Below are 16,609 nucleotides of genomic sequence, written 5' to 3' on the forward strand. Positions count from 1 at the left end.
ATGCCGAAGCCATTTTGCGCGCGCACTTTCCCAAGGAAAAAGGAAACCCGAGACGCACATCACACATACGCACACAATCGGTGGCACGCCGAAAGCCACGCCACTCTCTGGTCCTCTGGCTCGACGCGACTCGGACCAGCTCTGCACACTCAGTAGACAATCTTTCCTCATTTCGTTAACACACTCACAGCACAAAAATATCAAACCAAATACTGAAGAAACAGCAACAGTAGCTTCAACAAATCCCCCATAAATATAGTTAAAATATATAGAATATAGATAATTCACCGTGCAAAAATATATAATCTAACGAGCTTGGATGTTTCTGTGTGTTCTAATCAAATAAATGTTAATGTGTTAAATAAATTAAACTAAATTCAATTATATTAAATTAAATCCCGAAGTGCGTGTCAAGTGCAAATAGCAATATCCTCCTCGTCTCCTTCGTCGTCATCTTGTTGTTCTTGTGGCTGTCGTCGCAGTAACTTTAACCGAAAGTATGTAAAAAAAATGTATCTCTTATCAGGCAGCTTCGTTTATGCGTGCCACTTGAATGGCAAACGGCCAGCAACGGCCTGATCGAATTCCCCACTAGAGACTCGAGCCACCGAAGTGCCCGAATTTAACAATTTAACAATTTCAGTTTTCTCTTATTTTCGCTTCTCACCGAACTAGCCGCCATGCGATATGGCCTCTGGGCTGAGTAATTGCAGGGTTTGGTCCCCGATAACGTTCGTATTGAAATGTTTTACTGAATATAATTGATGGGCTCTGTATCACCTATTTCGGACTACTGTCTGTGAAGGATACTGGGGTATCGGGCTCTGTTTCAATAAGGAAATTCTAGGTGAAAAAGCCACAGACATTTGAAGAACTAGTTGCGTCTTTCTAACAATTACATTTGGACAAACTTTGGTAAATCTCTTATGGGGGTACTATACCTTTTCAATATCTTGTCTTAGCCTGTGCTCAACTCTTTGTTTAGGCCATGCTGGATGTTCAGTAAGGAAGTTCTTGAGGTGCTTGGAAGTTTTCCTTTCGGTTTCGGCCTGAGCTTGGGCCCTCTGGTATTGTCTAGTATTTTTAATTTAATTAAACTCGATCGGCGGCCGTCATTCGTTGCCTGCGTGTTCAAGTGGCGTGTAAAGCAATTTACCAACCCACAAACTTTTCGTTGCCGTTTAATTTTTAGCGAAAAACAAATAGGCAATTGCAGGAGCCGAAAAAACAAACAAAAAATAACTAAAAAAAAAAGAACTCTGCGAACCAGAAAGTCCTTCAGAATGAGCTGAGCAGAGTTGGGCTTCATCTGGGTTTTCGTTGAGTTAGTTAAGCGAGAGAAAAAGTTTTCCGCCCTGCCCATTACTTTCGCTTTTTGCACTGCAGTGTTCTGTACTGCTTGCTCTTGTCTAGGTCGAGTCGGGGCTCCGCTTTAGGTGTGTCTACGGTGTGTATGGGGGCGCGGACTCGTCCTTCAATAATTTTGCCGTTAGCTTCACTCTTACACAACCTCTGTTGGGGCTAGCTAACATGGCCTGCTGCTGCCACTTGCACCATTAAAACTGTTGAGATACAACGCCAAGAGAAGGGTTCATACGAGCATGTACATAGCATGGTAGGGCAGATCCCTTTACCCACATCTCCTGACATTCAGTGGCATTACTTATTTATGATTTCACTTTAATCTGTCTATCTTGAACGCACGACTGTGCGAGGTTAATAAAACTTAAAAATTATAAACTTTCACAACAGAAATGAAAGCCAAACAATTTTCTGAAAACTTGTTGCAAAAACTAATTTTAATTGTGTTAATGAATATTTCAATTAAGAAAATATGATTAAATATCTGGAAAATGCTTTTTAAACACTTGAGAAACATTTAATGCCTCCGATTAAGGCTGGTATAAATAGCACGATGGTCTTTGATAGCGATTCTAGGATTCACAGCCCACGCAGAACAGTCTGAAGCTAGAGTAGCAACAGAAGTAGGAAGTTTTTTAGAGTTTGGCCATCGGCCATTTTGACAGAGTTTTTGCGTGCGTGTATCCATGTATATGTATAAGGCTGTGTGTGTGTGGGTGCGCTTGAATAGGAGAACAGAGAGACATAGTGACAGCGAGAGGGAGAGAGGTGTGCTCTGTGTGGTGATTATAAAAGAAGTCGGACCCCACCCGGTCCGGAGTCGTAAATTGTTGATGTTGATGTTGCTGTTGCTCCTCCTGCTAGACTTGTTCTAATGAATATAAAACTGGCTTTTAACTGCCTTTGCCCTCCACTGTGGCTCCACTCTGGCCTTTTATGCATGTACCAAGGTATTGCCAATTCCAGTTCCTGGATGGTTTATGGCCTCCACCCAAAGGCTTGCTGGCTTTAAGTCTGGCCAAAAGGCCCAACAAGGAACTTGTTGAGGCACAGTTGCAACTCCGCAACACCAAAACTTGTGTATAATTTTGAGGCGTTTTTTTCCGTTCTTTCGTTTGGCTGGAAAAGATTTCGACATTTCACTTTTGCAATTTTTTGCCCCAGTTCCTGTTTTGGCGAGTCTTTTCATTTGGCTTTTTCGTCGCTAAAGCAACCAGTGTTTTGCATGAGATAAGCAGCTTGACCATGGGAGCCCGGGTCCGGGTCCGGGTCGGGGGTGGATGGGTCTGAAAATGTGAAGCTCTCCATCCATGGCCCAAGGACAGACATCAGCTCGTCCTTTCCAGGCGGCGGCACGTACGAGGACGAGGCGTGCACAGCGAGATGATAATTTCGTTGAATACACAACTCGGGTCCCCCCTCCCCCGACTCTCTCCATAGACTCTTAAGGCGGAGGCGGAGTCGGAGTCGGGGTCGAGTGCTCTGGGAGTGCTAAGTGTTGAGCTGATATGCAAAACACATAAAAGAATGGCTCTCGTAAAGGCCCAAAAATAAATCGACAAATCTACCAGTCTTACAAGTAGATGAAAACTATCTTCAATAAAAAATATATAAGAAGTATTAGAGATGCGGGGAATTTCGCTAAGCGAAAAATAACGAAATTGAGAGATCTTACAAGAGTACCAGGAGTCGAGCATCGGGGTAGACCCCCCTATGTTACTTTCTGATATTGGTGGATATGCCAGATGCCAGTAGAATCTGACAGACTAATGAGCAGGAGTACATGGCTTTACGAAGGTGCTTCAAGCTGCTGCTGTTTCTGCATTGCAGTTCATGCAGATCCAAGGCTCTGTATACACTGAGGGAAAAATGCCATAGTCAAAAGAAACCAACCCATATTTGAACTAAATACATAAACGGGTTTTAAGTGCAAAAATAGTAAAAATAAATAGAATTAACTTTGATGTATATAAATATATAAATATTTAAACTAAATATAAAGTACTCAAAAATCAATATATTACATTTGTAGGAAGTAAAAGTAATTTAAAGACGAAAATATTTACTTTAAATTTGAAATATATTTACTTTAGTATTATTTTCATATTAATGTCCACATGTAAGGGAAAGCTCTTTGGTTTTAATATCTCGACTCTCGGGGCAAATAGAATGGCATAAATATTTAAATCTAAGTGTAACTCAGATTAACTTTTCGATACGTAATCACAATCTGTTTGTATCGTATGGACTTAAACTGAAAAGACAGTATCCAAAAGTACTGCGACAAGTTTTTTCTTCAATTCCATAATTAGTATACGATTAGACAGAACTCTAATTAGCTCCAATTAGCCAGCTACGATGGGTTGAATAACATACGTATGTATATAAGTATTTATAAATATATTCAAAAATGTGTGTGTGTTTTCGCCATTTAATTTGTCCGTCACAGTTTTTGTTTCGTTATGGCAATACCGGACTGTTTGTCCGTGGCATTGCCGGAACCCATTTAAATGAACCGTGAACGAGGTGTTGTCAATGTATAAAAATCATCAGCCCAGGCCTTCAATCGCTCAAATATGAGGTCGTCCTTGCTTTGCTGGTGCTGGCTCAAACATTAGATCCATTAGATCCAAAAACTCGTATGCAAATAGTTGGATTTGCGAAGCAGTGCAGACCTGGATACATCATGACGAACGGTAATTGCCATCGAAAAGCACGTGGAGGAAGAAGATAAAGGCAGTAGAAAAAAATGCTGGCCTATAATTATGACTTAAACTGATTAAAATTAAGAGAAAAGTACGGCGACAGGTGGTTTTGCAAATTTATGGTTCTCGTCAGCCCCTTTATAAGCCCAAGAATGCCCATGTTAATGTTTACCATGGTAGAAATGTGTCCGGCAAAACTTTGGTTTAGGGTTTAAAATATCACCAAGATCTGCATAGCCTGGGTTATGCATAAGAGCCACATCTGAGGGAGTAAGAAGCCAATAGAGGGCCGAGCGATCGATGAAATGTTATTTTATTATTTTGACAAACTAAGGCACGTTTCTTTTTGCATTAAACCGTGACTGCAAGCTATTTTACAAGTATTACGTACCTCGTTTTGCCGGAACCAATGGGAATTTCTCATTTGTGCCCGTGGCCAATGGTGCGTGAAATAGTTATCCGAAATAAACGTATAAAAGCCAACTGAATTCTTCGCCGCGTACTCAATCGCCCGAAGATGAAAGTGCTGCTGCTGCACCTTGTCGTCCTCGCTTTCTTGGTGTTGGGCCAAGCACTGGATTGCCCGCCAAACAAAATTGAGTACTGCAACGCATGTCAAGATCCTAATATAATATCAGAGACTGCGCTGAAGGATTGCAGGCCCGGCTACCATATGATTGATGGGTTCTGCCAGACTATGAAGCCAGTCGGTAGGACAGAAGGGACACCTTGTTTGCGCGACGAGCGAATGACCAAAGATGGACATTGTCGAAAAAAGAAGAGATCCTTCAAGAGTTGTCCCCATCTCTTGCCGCCATCGAATAATAGAAAAGCGCGTAGACGGAGGCAATAGTGAGGATTAAATTTGCATTTGGCGTGAAAGGAGACCGAATCACAAGGCCACAGCTTACATAAGACCCACAAGTAAGAAAGCTATATTCGAATAGTCGACTATAGTAATATCAGCTTCAAGCTGCACTAAATAAACCAAGCTGCTCCCAAAATTCCCCTGGTTTGTGCATATTCTGGATAGTTGTTCACCATTCAATATTCTCGAAATGATTTAAATCGATTGCGTATTAATCTCCCAAGTTTTCACCCACATTCTGGCCATTTGTTTGGCCTCCATTACAGACCCATTGACAGACACTAAGCTGAAAGCATCAAATTAGTCAACTTGATGGGCAATACATGGATACATGGAGTACATATGTACATATGTATGTACATACAAGTATAAACATATATTATTTGGAATAATTTATTTCTGTTTGCCAAAGAAGGCTATAACTTCTGGCTTTAATGCGAGTGGCCAATGCCAGAGCCGGAGCCGTGCCAAAGGCCAACATGAATTTGTTTCAAAGTCATTTCGTGGGCGTGTTGGCCACGCTATAAAGAGGATGAGGCGCAATCACATATGGGTCTGGTGTGGTCTGGGTTTGGGGCAGGGACTTTTGGTCTGGCCAACGCCTGAATGTCTCAGCATGAAGTGAAATCGTTTCTAAATTCATAGAGGTCCTCTACTTGAGAAGTTCAAGCGATGTGCAATAGGCAGTTGCAGTTGCAGTTGCAACAAGAGGCACATACCGAAAACAGCGAACCAACAACAATCAACGACTTGTGCTGTACAAAGTCTTCCTGCTGCTGGCTCCTACAGTTGTTGGTATAAACAAGCCAGGGACGGGAATAGGGATGGGGGAGGGAGCTCTCCCGAGGACACTGCGCGCGCACTCGAACGAAGAGAAAGAGCGACAGATCCAGAGAATCAGAGAGAGAGAGAGAGAGAGAGAGAGAGAGAGAGAGCGGTCTTCCCACAGGACCTGAGGACGCAGCTGCTTGGCATCCTGCCACCGCCGTTGCCCATTAGTATACAAAACGGCAGCGAATCCGTCGTGTGTGCCACACAACACGGCAACACGACACCACGACACCGCGACAGCACGACAGAACGGCCCCACGGCCGCAGAGACAACAGGCGGGGGCACCACCGCTTGAAAGGAGCGCCAAAATTCGCGTCAAATGAAGTGAAAAGTGAAAGTTAGCCAAAGTTTTGCAAATTTATTCGTCCTTTCCGCAAGGTGGGCCAGGTCGGCGGGCTGCCACTCTGACAGGCCCACGTGGCTTTTCCGTAATATTTCACAGTGAGATTGAATTAAACGCGTTGGCTTCGCCCTCCCAGGCGTGTCTTCGGCGTTGGCCATAACAAACCTACAATGCCACAGCCCTCTAAAACACGAATCGGGATTAGGTCTGTTGTTTTGGGTTAAACGGAATTTCATGGCCAACAAAATGAACTGTAAAGCAGATATACTTAAATGAGGCACATCCTGGGATGTGGGTTTCTTCTTACCAATCATTTTCCTTTCAGCTTATTTTTGATTGGTCGCAACAGCCAAAACATTGACAACTCGCCAAAGTAGGATAATTAGGAATCTGTTCTTTTGTGCGTTAGGAGGATCCTTCCGCTCCCCCATCACCATCCGCCCCCTACCTCTGTTCTTCCCCATTGACCAACCATTTCCATTCCCTTTCAGTCCTCGCTGGGGCTTTGCTTTTATGTTTATTAACCTCTCAAATTGCTGGCCAGCAAATGTTTGCTCATTTCGGGCAAACTTTAACTAAAGTTTTCTCTTTGTTGTTTTTTTTTCGCATATTTTTTGGAAATTCGGAAATTACCCTGATGAAGGAAAAACCCGAATTTGTGCGGCCATGAAATCCGCTGACTTTGATAACAAACTATAAACTGCATGGGGAAAATTCGCGCACACGAGGATACGCGATTGTGAATCTGTGAAAGTGCAATCAAATAAATTCCGCAAAAGAAAAGTGGAAAAGTACCAGCGGAAAGGTCAACCGTGGAAAATGTGCATACAAAACTGCGACAACATCAAAATCTGCGACAGTAACGGCACCCACCACCGCCACCACCACCACCGCGACGCCCAAGACAAAGTCGCAGTCGTTGAGGTCGAGGGTGGAGAGAATAACGTCATCCATACATCCGACCTACACTACGAGAACTTTAAATCCAAACTGCAACTGCAGTCCGAGCTGAACAGAAAGAGGCAAAAGTCAAGTAAAGTCAAGGCACCCAAACTGTCAAGCTTCAAGATTCTTATGTGCTGTTGCTACTTCATCGTTATAGTCATGATGATCTAAGAACAATTCTACATCAACTCTACCAAGAACTGCAAGCAGAAAACCAACAAAATACTACACGAAACAATTACAATATAATGCTACATTTGAATCTCGCCCTAACATAAAAAGCAGGTAAAATGTTATATGATGTATACTTTTGGGTGGTTCGTTTTATATATATGTATACAGATATATGTATGTATACAGTAGACGCTCGGAAATTCTCGAAAGACTCTAATTTGTTTTTAAGCAATACAGAAAATTATTTTGATTGTACATGATACAAATTTCAATGCTTCAGTTTCGTCTCATATCATCTTGTTTTTTGGGCTTCTTCAAATTATACATCACTATATCATTACGAAGGGCCAGGAGATTGGAAATATGTTTATTTGTGTACATATGTCTTTTTTGCACCGTTTTAGTAAATTTTTTGCGCTTTCAATAGCATGGTTATGAGAAATTGATTGAAAAACCAACCAACCAAACGAAGAAAGTTCGATTTTATCAACTTTCTACTTATACACTGGCTCTTCTGAACTGAACTGTTTTGACTTTGTAACAAATAAGAACCAACGAAATCGCAGCAAAAGTAAACAACAAAATACGCTCTGAAATTAAAACTACTGGTTCTAATTTTGGAGACTTTAGTGCAAAAAAACGGTCGGTTCTAATACCTGGAAGATTCTAATTTCAGAGATTTCTAATTTCCGAGCGTCTACTTTTTATGTATTCGTTATATTTTACTTAATAAGAAGCAAGTTTCAGATAAAAAAACGCGCTTTTGTAGATCCCTCGAGAGATCAGAAGATGCCCACAGGCAAACGAGATGGTACTTTCCTTACTGCATTGCCATTTAATAAACAACCCACAGGGATACCCATTATTTATGCAATTCAACCACTTTGGGGCTAATCTAGTGAGCAAGGTCAACATGCAAATAATTGAGACCAGGCCACCACTTTAGCACTAGTTAGTAGTTATTAGTTATTAGTCTGTCTGCTGTTTATCGAATTATATCATTTTCTGTTCTGTTTTGTTTTCTTCTGTGAAGCAGTTCGATTTATTGAAATTAGTGCGAAATTGATTTATGGCGCAATATGTTAGCGCCGTCTATGCACGCATTACGCATACGCTCTGGCTCGAGCTTTGTTTGTTGTCCTGTCCCTGTCTCCCGCTGATTACTCATACGACGCGTGGCACATTTCATGAAAATTGATTTTACACTGCGACAAAGCTAGAAGTACACACACGCTGAAATGTGTGAGCGTGTTTAAAGATACCCTTGCAGGAGGTATGCGGATTTAGTCCCTTTGAGTGCCCCGCAGATCCTATAGAGTCGGAACTATCAGAGCGGCTTCACTATATACATTTCGTACAGATACCGATGACTCTTTGATCGATACACCTAGCTATAGGATTTGATAGCTCGCCAAACAAGTCTAAAATAAAGGAACTATAGATCTGCAAGGGTATCTAAGCCTGGGGTCCCAGAAACTAAACTAACTTTTATTGTGATTTTCAATTCACATTGCTGACCTACATTTTGGACATGTGTGGGCGAGGCTCTGGCTCTGGTTGTTGTTGGTCTGGCCACAGGTTTGTAAAAAAAGAAGAAAAATACATATGGCCGCAGGGCATAATTTATGTGGCATGCAAATGCGTTTACGGCCAAGAAATTAATTTATCCAAATAGTCGCAAGTGTTCAAAGATTTCCCATGAATAATTGAAGGTGCATTTAAATTCTGACGAGCCCCTGAACGGTGTGGCGAATAATTCATTGTGTTTGGCCAAAGAAGAGGACAGCAAAAGCATTGGGATTCGAATTGGGATTCGAATTGTGAGAGAGTTGTATGGCAAATTAATTGAGCCACATCTTTGTTATGTAGGTAGGAAAATACTCAAGTTTCGACAAAACAATAACCTCAAATTAGCTCCAAGAATACGCATATAAAAAAGTATAAATATAAATTACTGGATTTTATGCTCTCCCATAGAGAACGCCCCCACATGCTGGTCTGCTCGTAAATGCAAAGGAATGGCTGTTTCTTCCGGGGTATTGTCAGCTTGGAACTTTTCTTTTTATCATCGGACTTTATGGCTGAGGTTAATATGCATTTCGCGTGGCTCCTTCAGCTCCGGGCTTTTATGCGACTTTAAAGCCTTTTTTTCGCGGCGGATAGCGCTCTTATGCAAGCCACTCCACCGACTCACATATGTCGTGAGACTAGCCCACAAAAAAAATCCAAAATTCATTCAGTATGTGAAAAACGTGCATTAAATGCCCGAAAACACACAGAAAAAAATAAAAATAAATGGGGAAACCCAAACTCAAGACCTCAAGTTCTATGGCGTACGGCTGTCAGGCGATGCCACAGCTGTTTCCACACAACCGAACAGAAAATAAGGGAAAGTGTTGAAAAAAGAGTCCCCATAAAGCACAGTGTCCGAATCTTATTTAGATGGATAATGGATATCCATAGATACGATTTTGAAGGAGTTGTTGAACAGGAACTTCTAAGGAAATCTTGAGCTGAGGAATGATCTCTTGCATTCCATAAAGTAGGAATTGCAACGCTTGTGCCACTGTGCAACACGAAGCCTTTTTTCATTCAATTTACACACAGTCGCACAGTCGCACAGCATATCTATGGATGTGCTTTGCCCTTGTCTGCGTAACTAAACCCTTTATTACCCTTTATATATTTGTCTAACCCCACACAGAAACAGCGTCTGTATGTATAGTATACGAGCATAGTGTGTGGATCCTGTCAAATTGTTGCTGTTGTACGGCTATGGCTACGTCTAGCCATTGTGCAATCAAATCGCTTGGTGGGCGTTGCTTTTGGGTTAGCGGCGCTTACGCGTGCATTTACAACAAATTAGATGAGGGATAATGGGTATAAATGCCTTTGGCAGACAAGGTCGGGGAATTGCTTTTTGGGAAATTAGATAAAGGGTACGTGTATGTGACTAGAATAAGATGCGTATTCAACGTATACAATATTATAAGATATACCCCAGCTAATGCGGTATTTTCCTTTGTCTACTTTCAGCTGCGAATCGATTGGTGTCAGTAGAATAATCCCGATGGATACATAGAAACGTATATGCAATAGAAGGAGCTATATTTTCGAATTTGAGCCAATAAAAATAGATAAATAAAGGCTCTAGAGGTGGTGTGCGTGTGTGCAAAGTGAATTGTTTTCTCATATCCATTGAAAAATCAGTTTTCAATTTGCGTGTGTCAGAGCCAGGCAAGTGAAAAGCTTTCAGCAAAACAAACAACAACAAACGCAACCGGTAACACCATGATAATTACCGCAATTCTACCGCAATGAAAGCGACAAATTGAAAGCGGCCTCTTGTGGACGGGCACGGCGAATGGCGCAGTTTATGGAACAATTTCTGACTTAATGTGAGTACTGTAGAATATACAAAAGGAATACTCGTATTGATTTCTATTTAATTGTTTTCACCATAATCATATTAGCCAACGGTTTGGATAGCGCGTAGTGAAGGCATTTGTAATAGTCCAGAATGGGGCTCCAATTATCATCATTGATTGGCCCAGGGACTGTTCCAAAATTCCTTGGAATACCCAGTCTGGAGGATTACAAATGTCTAAAACTTATATTAGTATTATAGTAATTAATACTTCACACACGTATGCTCCATTGTAATGCTAGAAATATTTGCATATTTCATAAAAAGACCAAAAAATATTAAACTCGTGGCACTGGGCGTATGCGTAATGCACAGTACGAGTGTGTGGGGCATACGCCCTGCGCGCCACTCGACCGAAAATGTTTGACAAACAACAATATTGAATGGCAACGTAAATTTTGTGAAATTTGTTGACTGACATGCGACAGTCGTCCCAGGGCTGGGCCAACAAAATGTTTCCAACTGAAAATCATAGACGGTCGACAGTCAACAGTCCTGTGATTGTGTCTGGGCTTGTTTGTTGGTTTTGCTTGTGTCCCGTTTGCCCCTTCCCGCCGAGCTTTTGTCAATGGAATATCCAATTTAAAATTTTAAACAAGTCCAGGTAATTGTTTTATGGCACTCGGAGGAGCCACAAACAAATCAGAGCCCAAACTATAATCACAAGATTCATGCGAACCACTCGGCGCACTGAGGGGGCATTATAAAGTAATAAAGAATGTAAGAAAAAAAAAAAACAGAAAACAGACGCGACGCTCACTCGGCAATTTGGCTTATCGAAAAGCCAATAAATAATAAACCAAAGAGCTCGTTGCATGGTACATGAAAAGTAGATCAAGATTATGGGAAGGAAAACTTTTTTTTTTTTTTCTCTCCTTGTTTCCTATTTTCCTGTCAAAACCATACGTGAGTGTTTATCTCGTGGGGCCGTGTGTATGGCTGTGTGTGTGTGTGTCTGTGTGGGACATGTTGACACTCTTTATGGCTTATTTGTTGGGCACATAAAAAATTCATCTAATTGGCAATGTCTGCATATTTGATCACACTAATGGAGGCCTCTCAATTTGGGCCACCAAAAGCAAAGGCCTCGGCATCCTTGGGAGATTCTGTTGCCGACAGCCCTGTGATTAGGATATCACGAATTCTATTGATTTTTTTCCAGACATTTTAAACTGGTTCCGGCCACTTCAGAGAGGTCAGGAGGTCAAGTTTGTCAACGAAATGCCAAACCCAATGTGGGTAACAAGGTCGAGGTCTGCCACTGCAGATTACCCACCAAACACGACTGTATGGACGATGGTATGGTATGCGAAGACGCAGTCGTAGACAGAGACAGAGACAAGGACGAGGTTTGGCTTTGTCAGTGAAGTGCGTTAATTAAGTAATTCGCCTGGTCACGCTCACCTCTCCCCCCCCAGGAATGCGACACACCTTGAAGGGCCGCCCCGGCTGGGTGAAAATCGATTTGCTTTCACTTTTCCCGTTCGTGTCGGAGCCACGAAATAAACGGTTTTCTGCCCAAAAATCGATGCCATTTTTAGTGCGTAACTATTAAATAAATGCCATAAAAACACAGTGCCCTCAAATTTTAAATGCCTTAAACACAAATTATTTATTTCAAAGCGTTTTCTTTAGTACCGAATTTCATTGGCAAACAGTTTTTAAAGGGTTTTGATTCCAAGGCTAGGATCTTCACTCGTCTAATCGTCCATAGACTGAACTCCACAGACCTTGGTAGACTTTGATAGTTGGCGTTGTGTCAGTAAACGGATCGAATGTCAATCAAAATTTGTATCATTATTAATTGAAACAGAATTTTATAGATATTGAGGATTTTGAAGGTGCCTCTGTCATCGCTGTGTGTTGCTTTTTGGGAGATTTGATTATTTATTCTTGTTTTCTGCAGGCTTCTCTGTTTTGTTGTACATGGGATCATAGGGCTGAACGTCAGCACTACCCATGAACCAGAAGGCGATGGACGACAGAGTCAATATCACGTAAGAGGCCCAAAATACTATACGCCATTGATTAAGGTTTTTCTGGAAAGCGTAGAGGGGGGAAATTGGTTTCGTAAAGAAACCAGGTTTTGTGAGCTTCGTATACATACATCTGGAGTTAGGAGCCCGATTATGGGAGGGGCGAAGAGTCCCGTCAGGGAACCGAGCCCATTGATGATAGCCGTTATGGTACTGGAATAGCTGGGGCTCACATCCAGGGCGGACAGCTTCTGACCAGCGTAGTAGAGGCCCATGGTCAACATGGAGATTGTGAACAAGGCAACCACGAGCGCCTTGTTGCAACCACCATATGAGGCAGCTACCATGAAGAGGCCGGGGAAGAAGGCGGCTGCGGAGGGTAGCGATGATAAGTAGGACGATCCGTGTAGAGTGCAGTGGAGTGGAGTGGGACCTACACAGAAGTGTGAACAGTTTCCGCTCGGTGACCAGTTTCAGCTTTTCCGTGCGAATGAGCCAGTCGGCAACAAGGCCACTGACCAAGGAAGCTATCCACATGGCGATGTAGGGAAGGGCGGTGGCCAGGCCGTTGGAGCGTATGCTAAACTGTATTACGTCGGCCATGTAGAGGGGCAGATTGGTAACCATCACGTAGTATCCCCAATCGTGGCCCATCTGACTAATGATCAGGCTGAGCATGGAGATGCTGATCAGCATCGGCTTCCAGGGTATTGCAGGCTTGTTCTTGTTGACGTTTCCAACTGTTTCGGCCAGATACTGCCGCTCCTTGGGCTTAATGAAGGGATGAGCGTACGGGGAATTAGTGCAGATGATAGCCTATGGGAAAACAACAAAACAACAAAACAACAAAACAACAAAATAAACAACTTATTCGAACATTTAAATACGGTCTATACTTACAAACACAATAAACCAAATCACAGATAATGTGCCGAATACATAGAACATGACAGACCAGTAAAAGTACTGCAGGAGGAGGCCAGAGCAGGCATTGCTCAATATGATGCCCATCGTACTGCCGCTGAAGCACAGGGTTCCCAGTGTGCTCCGCTCCTTCTTCGGCACCCAGGAGGATAGAAGACCATTCAGTCCGGGAAAGATTGGACCTTGGGCAATACCCATCAGCACACGAAGGGTAATCAAATAATACGCCCCGAAGTTAATGGCAGTGGGGCTGAGGAGTTCACAAATGCCCGTCACCCCCACGCAGAAGGCCACCACCCATTTGGCACTGTACAAATCGGCCAAAATGCCTCCTGGCAAATGAGAGATGATGTAGCCGAAGTAGAAGCTTCCTAGGATGATGCCCTTCTGCGTCTCATCCCACTCGTATAGTCCCTTATACACCGCACCACCTTCCGTCACCTCTTCCTTTGGGCAAACGCCTTCTGGCAGATCATTGGTAGCATTCCTGGTGCGATTGGATATCGCCAATATAGTGATGGCATGGGACAAGGAAACGCGACAGGTGAAGGTGCAGATGAGGCTGAAGAATCCCATCAACGACAGCACGACACGTTGGGGCAACAGGCAGACTGCCCCATGGATGTGAGAATGAAATGCAATATGTATGCAATTGTGACATACGACTTACCCTTACTAACGGATTTCCCCCACTCGGGTCTGTTATCCTCTTGTTCCATCGGTACTCTTGAAAATTCTCTGAGAAATTGAAAAATGTACAAATGCTGTGTGTGTGCGTGTCTACAAATAGTTTGTGGGAAGTAAACGGTTTTATACTTTGACGCTAAAATACATCCTACTCGTCCCAATGGAATATGGTTTAATATGAAGCATGGAGAGCTGGCTTCTGAGGATCACCCGTTGGGGGGACCTAACAAAAACGGAAAAAGGATTTACCTCAGTAAAGTGTGCAGGGGTACTTATGTATATTCAATTCCTTTGTTAGCAACCCTCAGAGAATCCATGTGCCATCCAAAAGGTGGAAGATACGAGAAAATATAAAACGCAGAATCATAGAGATCAATAGAAAGTAACGATATCCAGCAGAATCACATTGCGGTGGGATCAATAGCCAGAATTAGGAAAACCTTTTCCCCTGGCTGACTTTCTTGTTTCGCGCTTGTTCTCTCTCTCTCTCTCTCTCTCTCTCTCTCTCTCTATCTGTCTCTCTCTCTCTTCCTCGTCCAACGTGGCGCCCCCTGGTGGGATATAGACAGATTTCAGGGATATATATTGTTTATGTTCAGTTTAAGCATAGCATTAAATATTTAAAAGGTAGTAAAGTGAGTCAGAACGTAAGGATTGGTAGATTTATTTATATATACATATATATATATATATATATATATATATATTAACCTATAAACATCTTTTACCATTTATTGAACTGCTTTCATTACGAATAGATCATTTAAGAATATATGTACATTCTATAGCGTTTTTGGCCTTATCATCATTTGAGAAAATGTAAGCGAGATCGAGAAATCATAGTCTTTCCAAGTACCCCAAACAATGCCGTCATGCACTTCACTTGTACCATCTTTATAATAGTTTCCATTGAGATGACTGTATTGATAAAAAAATCACATTATAAGTTTAGAATAATTAATAGCGTTTAATTCGTAATAAAGTGAGTACCTTTGTGCGCAAGCAGAAAACCACCAACCACCTCCAAACTTTTTCGCGCAATTGCTTTCCTCGTTAGCGTCATTATCCCGGTCCAAAGTGGAAAACTTCATGTTCAGTTCACGTTGAGTTAAGGAATCTCCGGCTGTTCCTGAATATTTTCCCAGCGATTTCAGTTCGTAGGCTTCCGCTTCGCTTCCTATTTTGAAATCGTCGTAGCGAGCATATCTGGTACTTCCCTTAACATCTTTGAGTTGGATGTACAGCTCGTGAGGCTGGAGCAGGGTCATTCGATGGATTTTTTCCAGTCCCAGAAAGAAGTTCTCCCGGAGGTCTCCGAAACCCATTTTGTAGTCTGCCCAGCTCCGATTGAAGTTCTCGTTGCTGTTCACTCTTCTCTGGATGAGAGCCCATCCAGAGGAATCCGATACGCAGGGCACTTGGAACGGCTCTATTCCCCTGACCTTTATCTGGAAAATGCCATTTGGGGTGCCACTGCCACACGTTTCGGGAATGTTCTCCGCCGTTTGGTTGATTTTCGATAGCTGATCGTTCTTTTCGGCCAGCACTCCAGAAACCAGATCCATCTGCTCTCTGAGGCCCTTGATTTGGTTGTCTTTGTCCTTGATTTGGTTGTCTTTGTCCTTGATTTTTTCGATATTGTTTTTTAGGAGCTGGCTCTGCAAATTGCTGATGGTGACCTCCAATGAGTTTATTTTGTCTCTCATTTCATTGTTGGCATTGGTTGCTTCTTTCAGTTGGGTGAAATAATCCAGGAAGGGCTTTAACACTGAGAAACAATATCCATTGCACTGATCCCCGAGGCTAACTTCCCGCGTGACATGTATTTCTTGGTCTCCACTGGCGAGGGAGGATTCTCCTTGCAACAAAAGCCCATAGACGATGACCAAGAAAGCCGAGCTCCTCATGTTTCACTTGACTCTCGCACAGTCGATTCGAAAGCAAACTGAGTGAACTGGGTTCGATGCTCATGTAAAAATACCAATTAAAAATGTGCATGCGTATGTGCATCTGTTTCATTCCTGAAACTGATAGCACAGTCATGATAAGAAACGCTTTTACAGCTACGGTGTGATCTCAAGCTATCAACTCAGTGAGTAGTATTATCTGTATTGATTGACTGTATTTGACCCATGCATTCCATAAAAAGTTGTCGGTGCTTTGGAGGCGTTAGCGGTTTGTAGAATCACAACCAATATAATTTCTGTTGCTGTTTCCGCTTAGCCGACCAAAAATATGCATGCAAATTTCATTTTGGCCTTAAAGTTGAGGACAGGTAAGGGGTTCTTCTACACCTACACCCTACCCTACACCCCACTCGCCCCCATTGCATTCGTCAGGGGTCTGCCTTCAGAGCTCGCCATTTG

The 16,609-nt window shown here is 42.5% G+C and overlaps 3 protein-coding genes and 1 long non-coding RNA gene across 5 annotated transcripts; 1 reads left to right on the forward strand and 3 right to left on the reverse strand.

Moving 5' to 3' along the window:
• Positions 1-87: 87 nt before the first annotated feature.
• Positions 88-10,490, forward strand: LOC108163442. 2 transcript variants are annotated; one of them, XM_033392980.1, is made up of 3 exons: positions 88-497; positions 6,754-7,340; positions 10,266-10,490. In XM_033392980.1, exon 2 carries the CDS (start codon positions 6,930-6,932, stop codon positions 7,224-7,226), a length of 297 nt encoding a protein of 98 aa, XP_033248871.1. In that variant the 5' UTR covers positions 88-497; positions 6,754-6,929; the 3' UTR covers positions 7,227-7,340; positions 10,266-10,490. The 2 variants fall into 2 exon arrangements, with proteins under 2 accessions (XP_033248871.1, XP_033248872.1); XM_033392981.1 differs by lacking the exon at positions 10,266-10,490 and adding an exon at positions 7,977-8,103.
• Positions 3,778-4,394, reverse strand: LOC108163443. The gene is made up of 2 exons (XR_001775676.2): positions 4,240-4,394; positions 3,778-4,119 (listed from the first exon to the last, which is right to left on the reverse strand). It is a non-coding gene; the product is annotated as an uncharacterized LOC108163443 (long non-coding RNA).
• Positions 10,491-12,237: 1,747 nt separating the features above from the next.
• On the reverse strand, positions 12,238-14,723 carry LOC108163437 (sialin-like). The gene is made up of 5 exons (XM_017298722.2): positions 14,227-14,723; positions 13,533-14,167; positions 13,070-13,448; positions 12,764-13,002; positions 12,238-12,695 (listed from the first exon to the last, which is right to left on the reverse strand). The coding sequence occupies exons 1-5, from the start codon at positions 14,273-14,275 to the stop codon at positions 12,540-12,542; spliced, it is 1,458 nt and encodes a 485-aa protein (XP_017154211.1). The 5' UTR covers positions 14,276-14,723; the 3' UTR covers positions 12,238-12,539.
• Positions 14,724-14,942: 219 nt separating this feature from the next.
• On the reverse strand, positions 14,943-16,194 carry LOC108163440 (fibrinogen-like protein 1). The gene is made up of 2 exons (XM_017298724.2): positions 15,234-16,194; positions 14,943-15,161 (listed from the first exon to the last, which is right to left on the reverse strand). Exons 1-2 carry the CDS (start codon positions 16,148-16,150, stop codon positions 15,026-15,028), a joined length of 1,053 nt encoding a protein of 350 aa, XP_017154213.2. The 5' UTR covers positions 16,151-16,194; the 3' UTR covers positions 14,943-15,025.
• Between the last annotated feature and the right edge of the window lie 415 nt (positions 16,195-16,609).

The sequence above is a fragment of the Drosophila miranda genome, chromosome 4 (assembly GCF_003369915.1).
Source record: "Drosophila miranda strain MSH22 chromosome 4, D.miranda_PacBio2.1, whole genome shotgun sequence".
Classification (NCBI taxonomy): Eukaryota; Metazoa; Arthropoda; class Insecta; order Diptera; family Drosophilidae; genus Drosophila; species Drosophila miranda.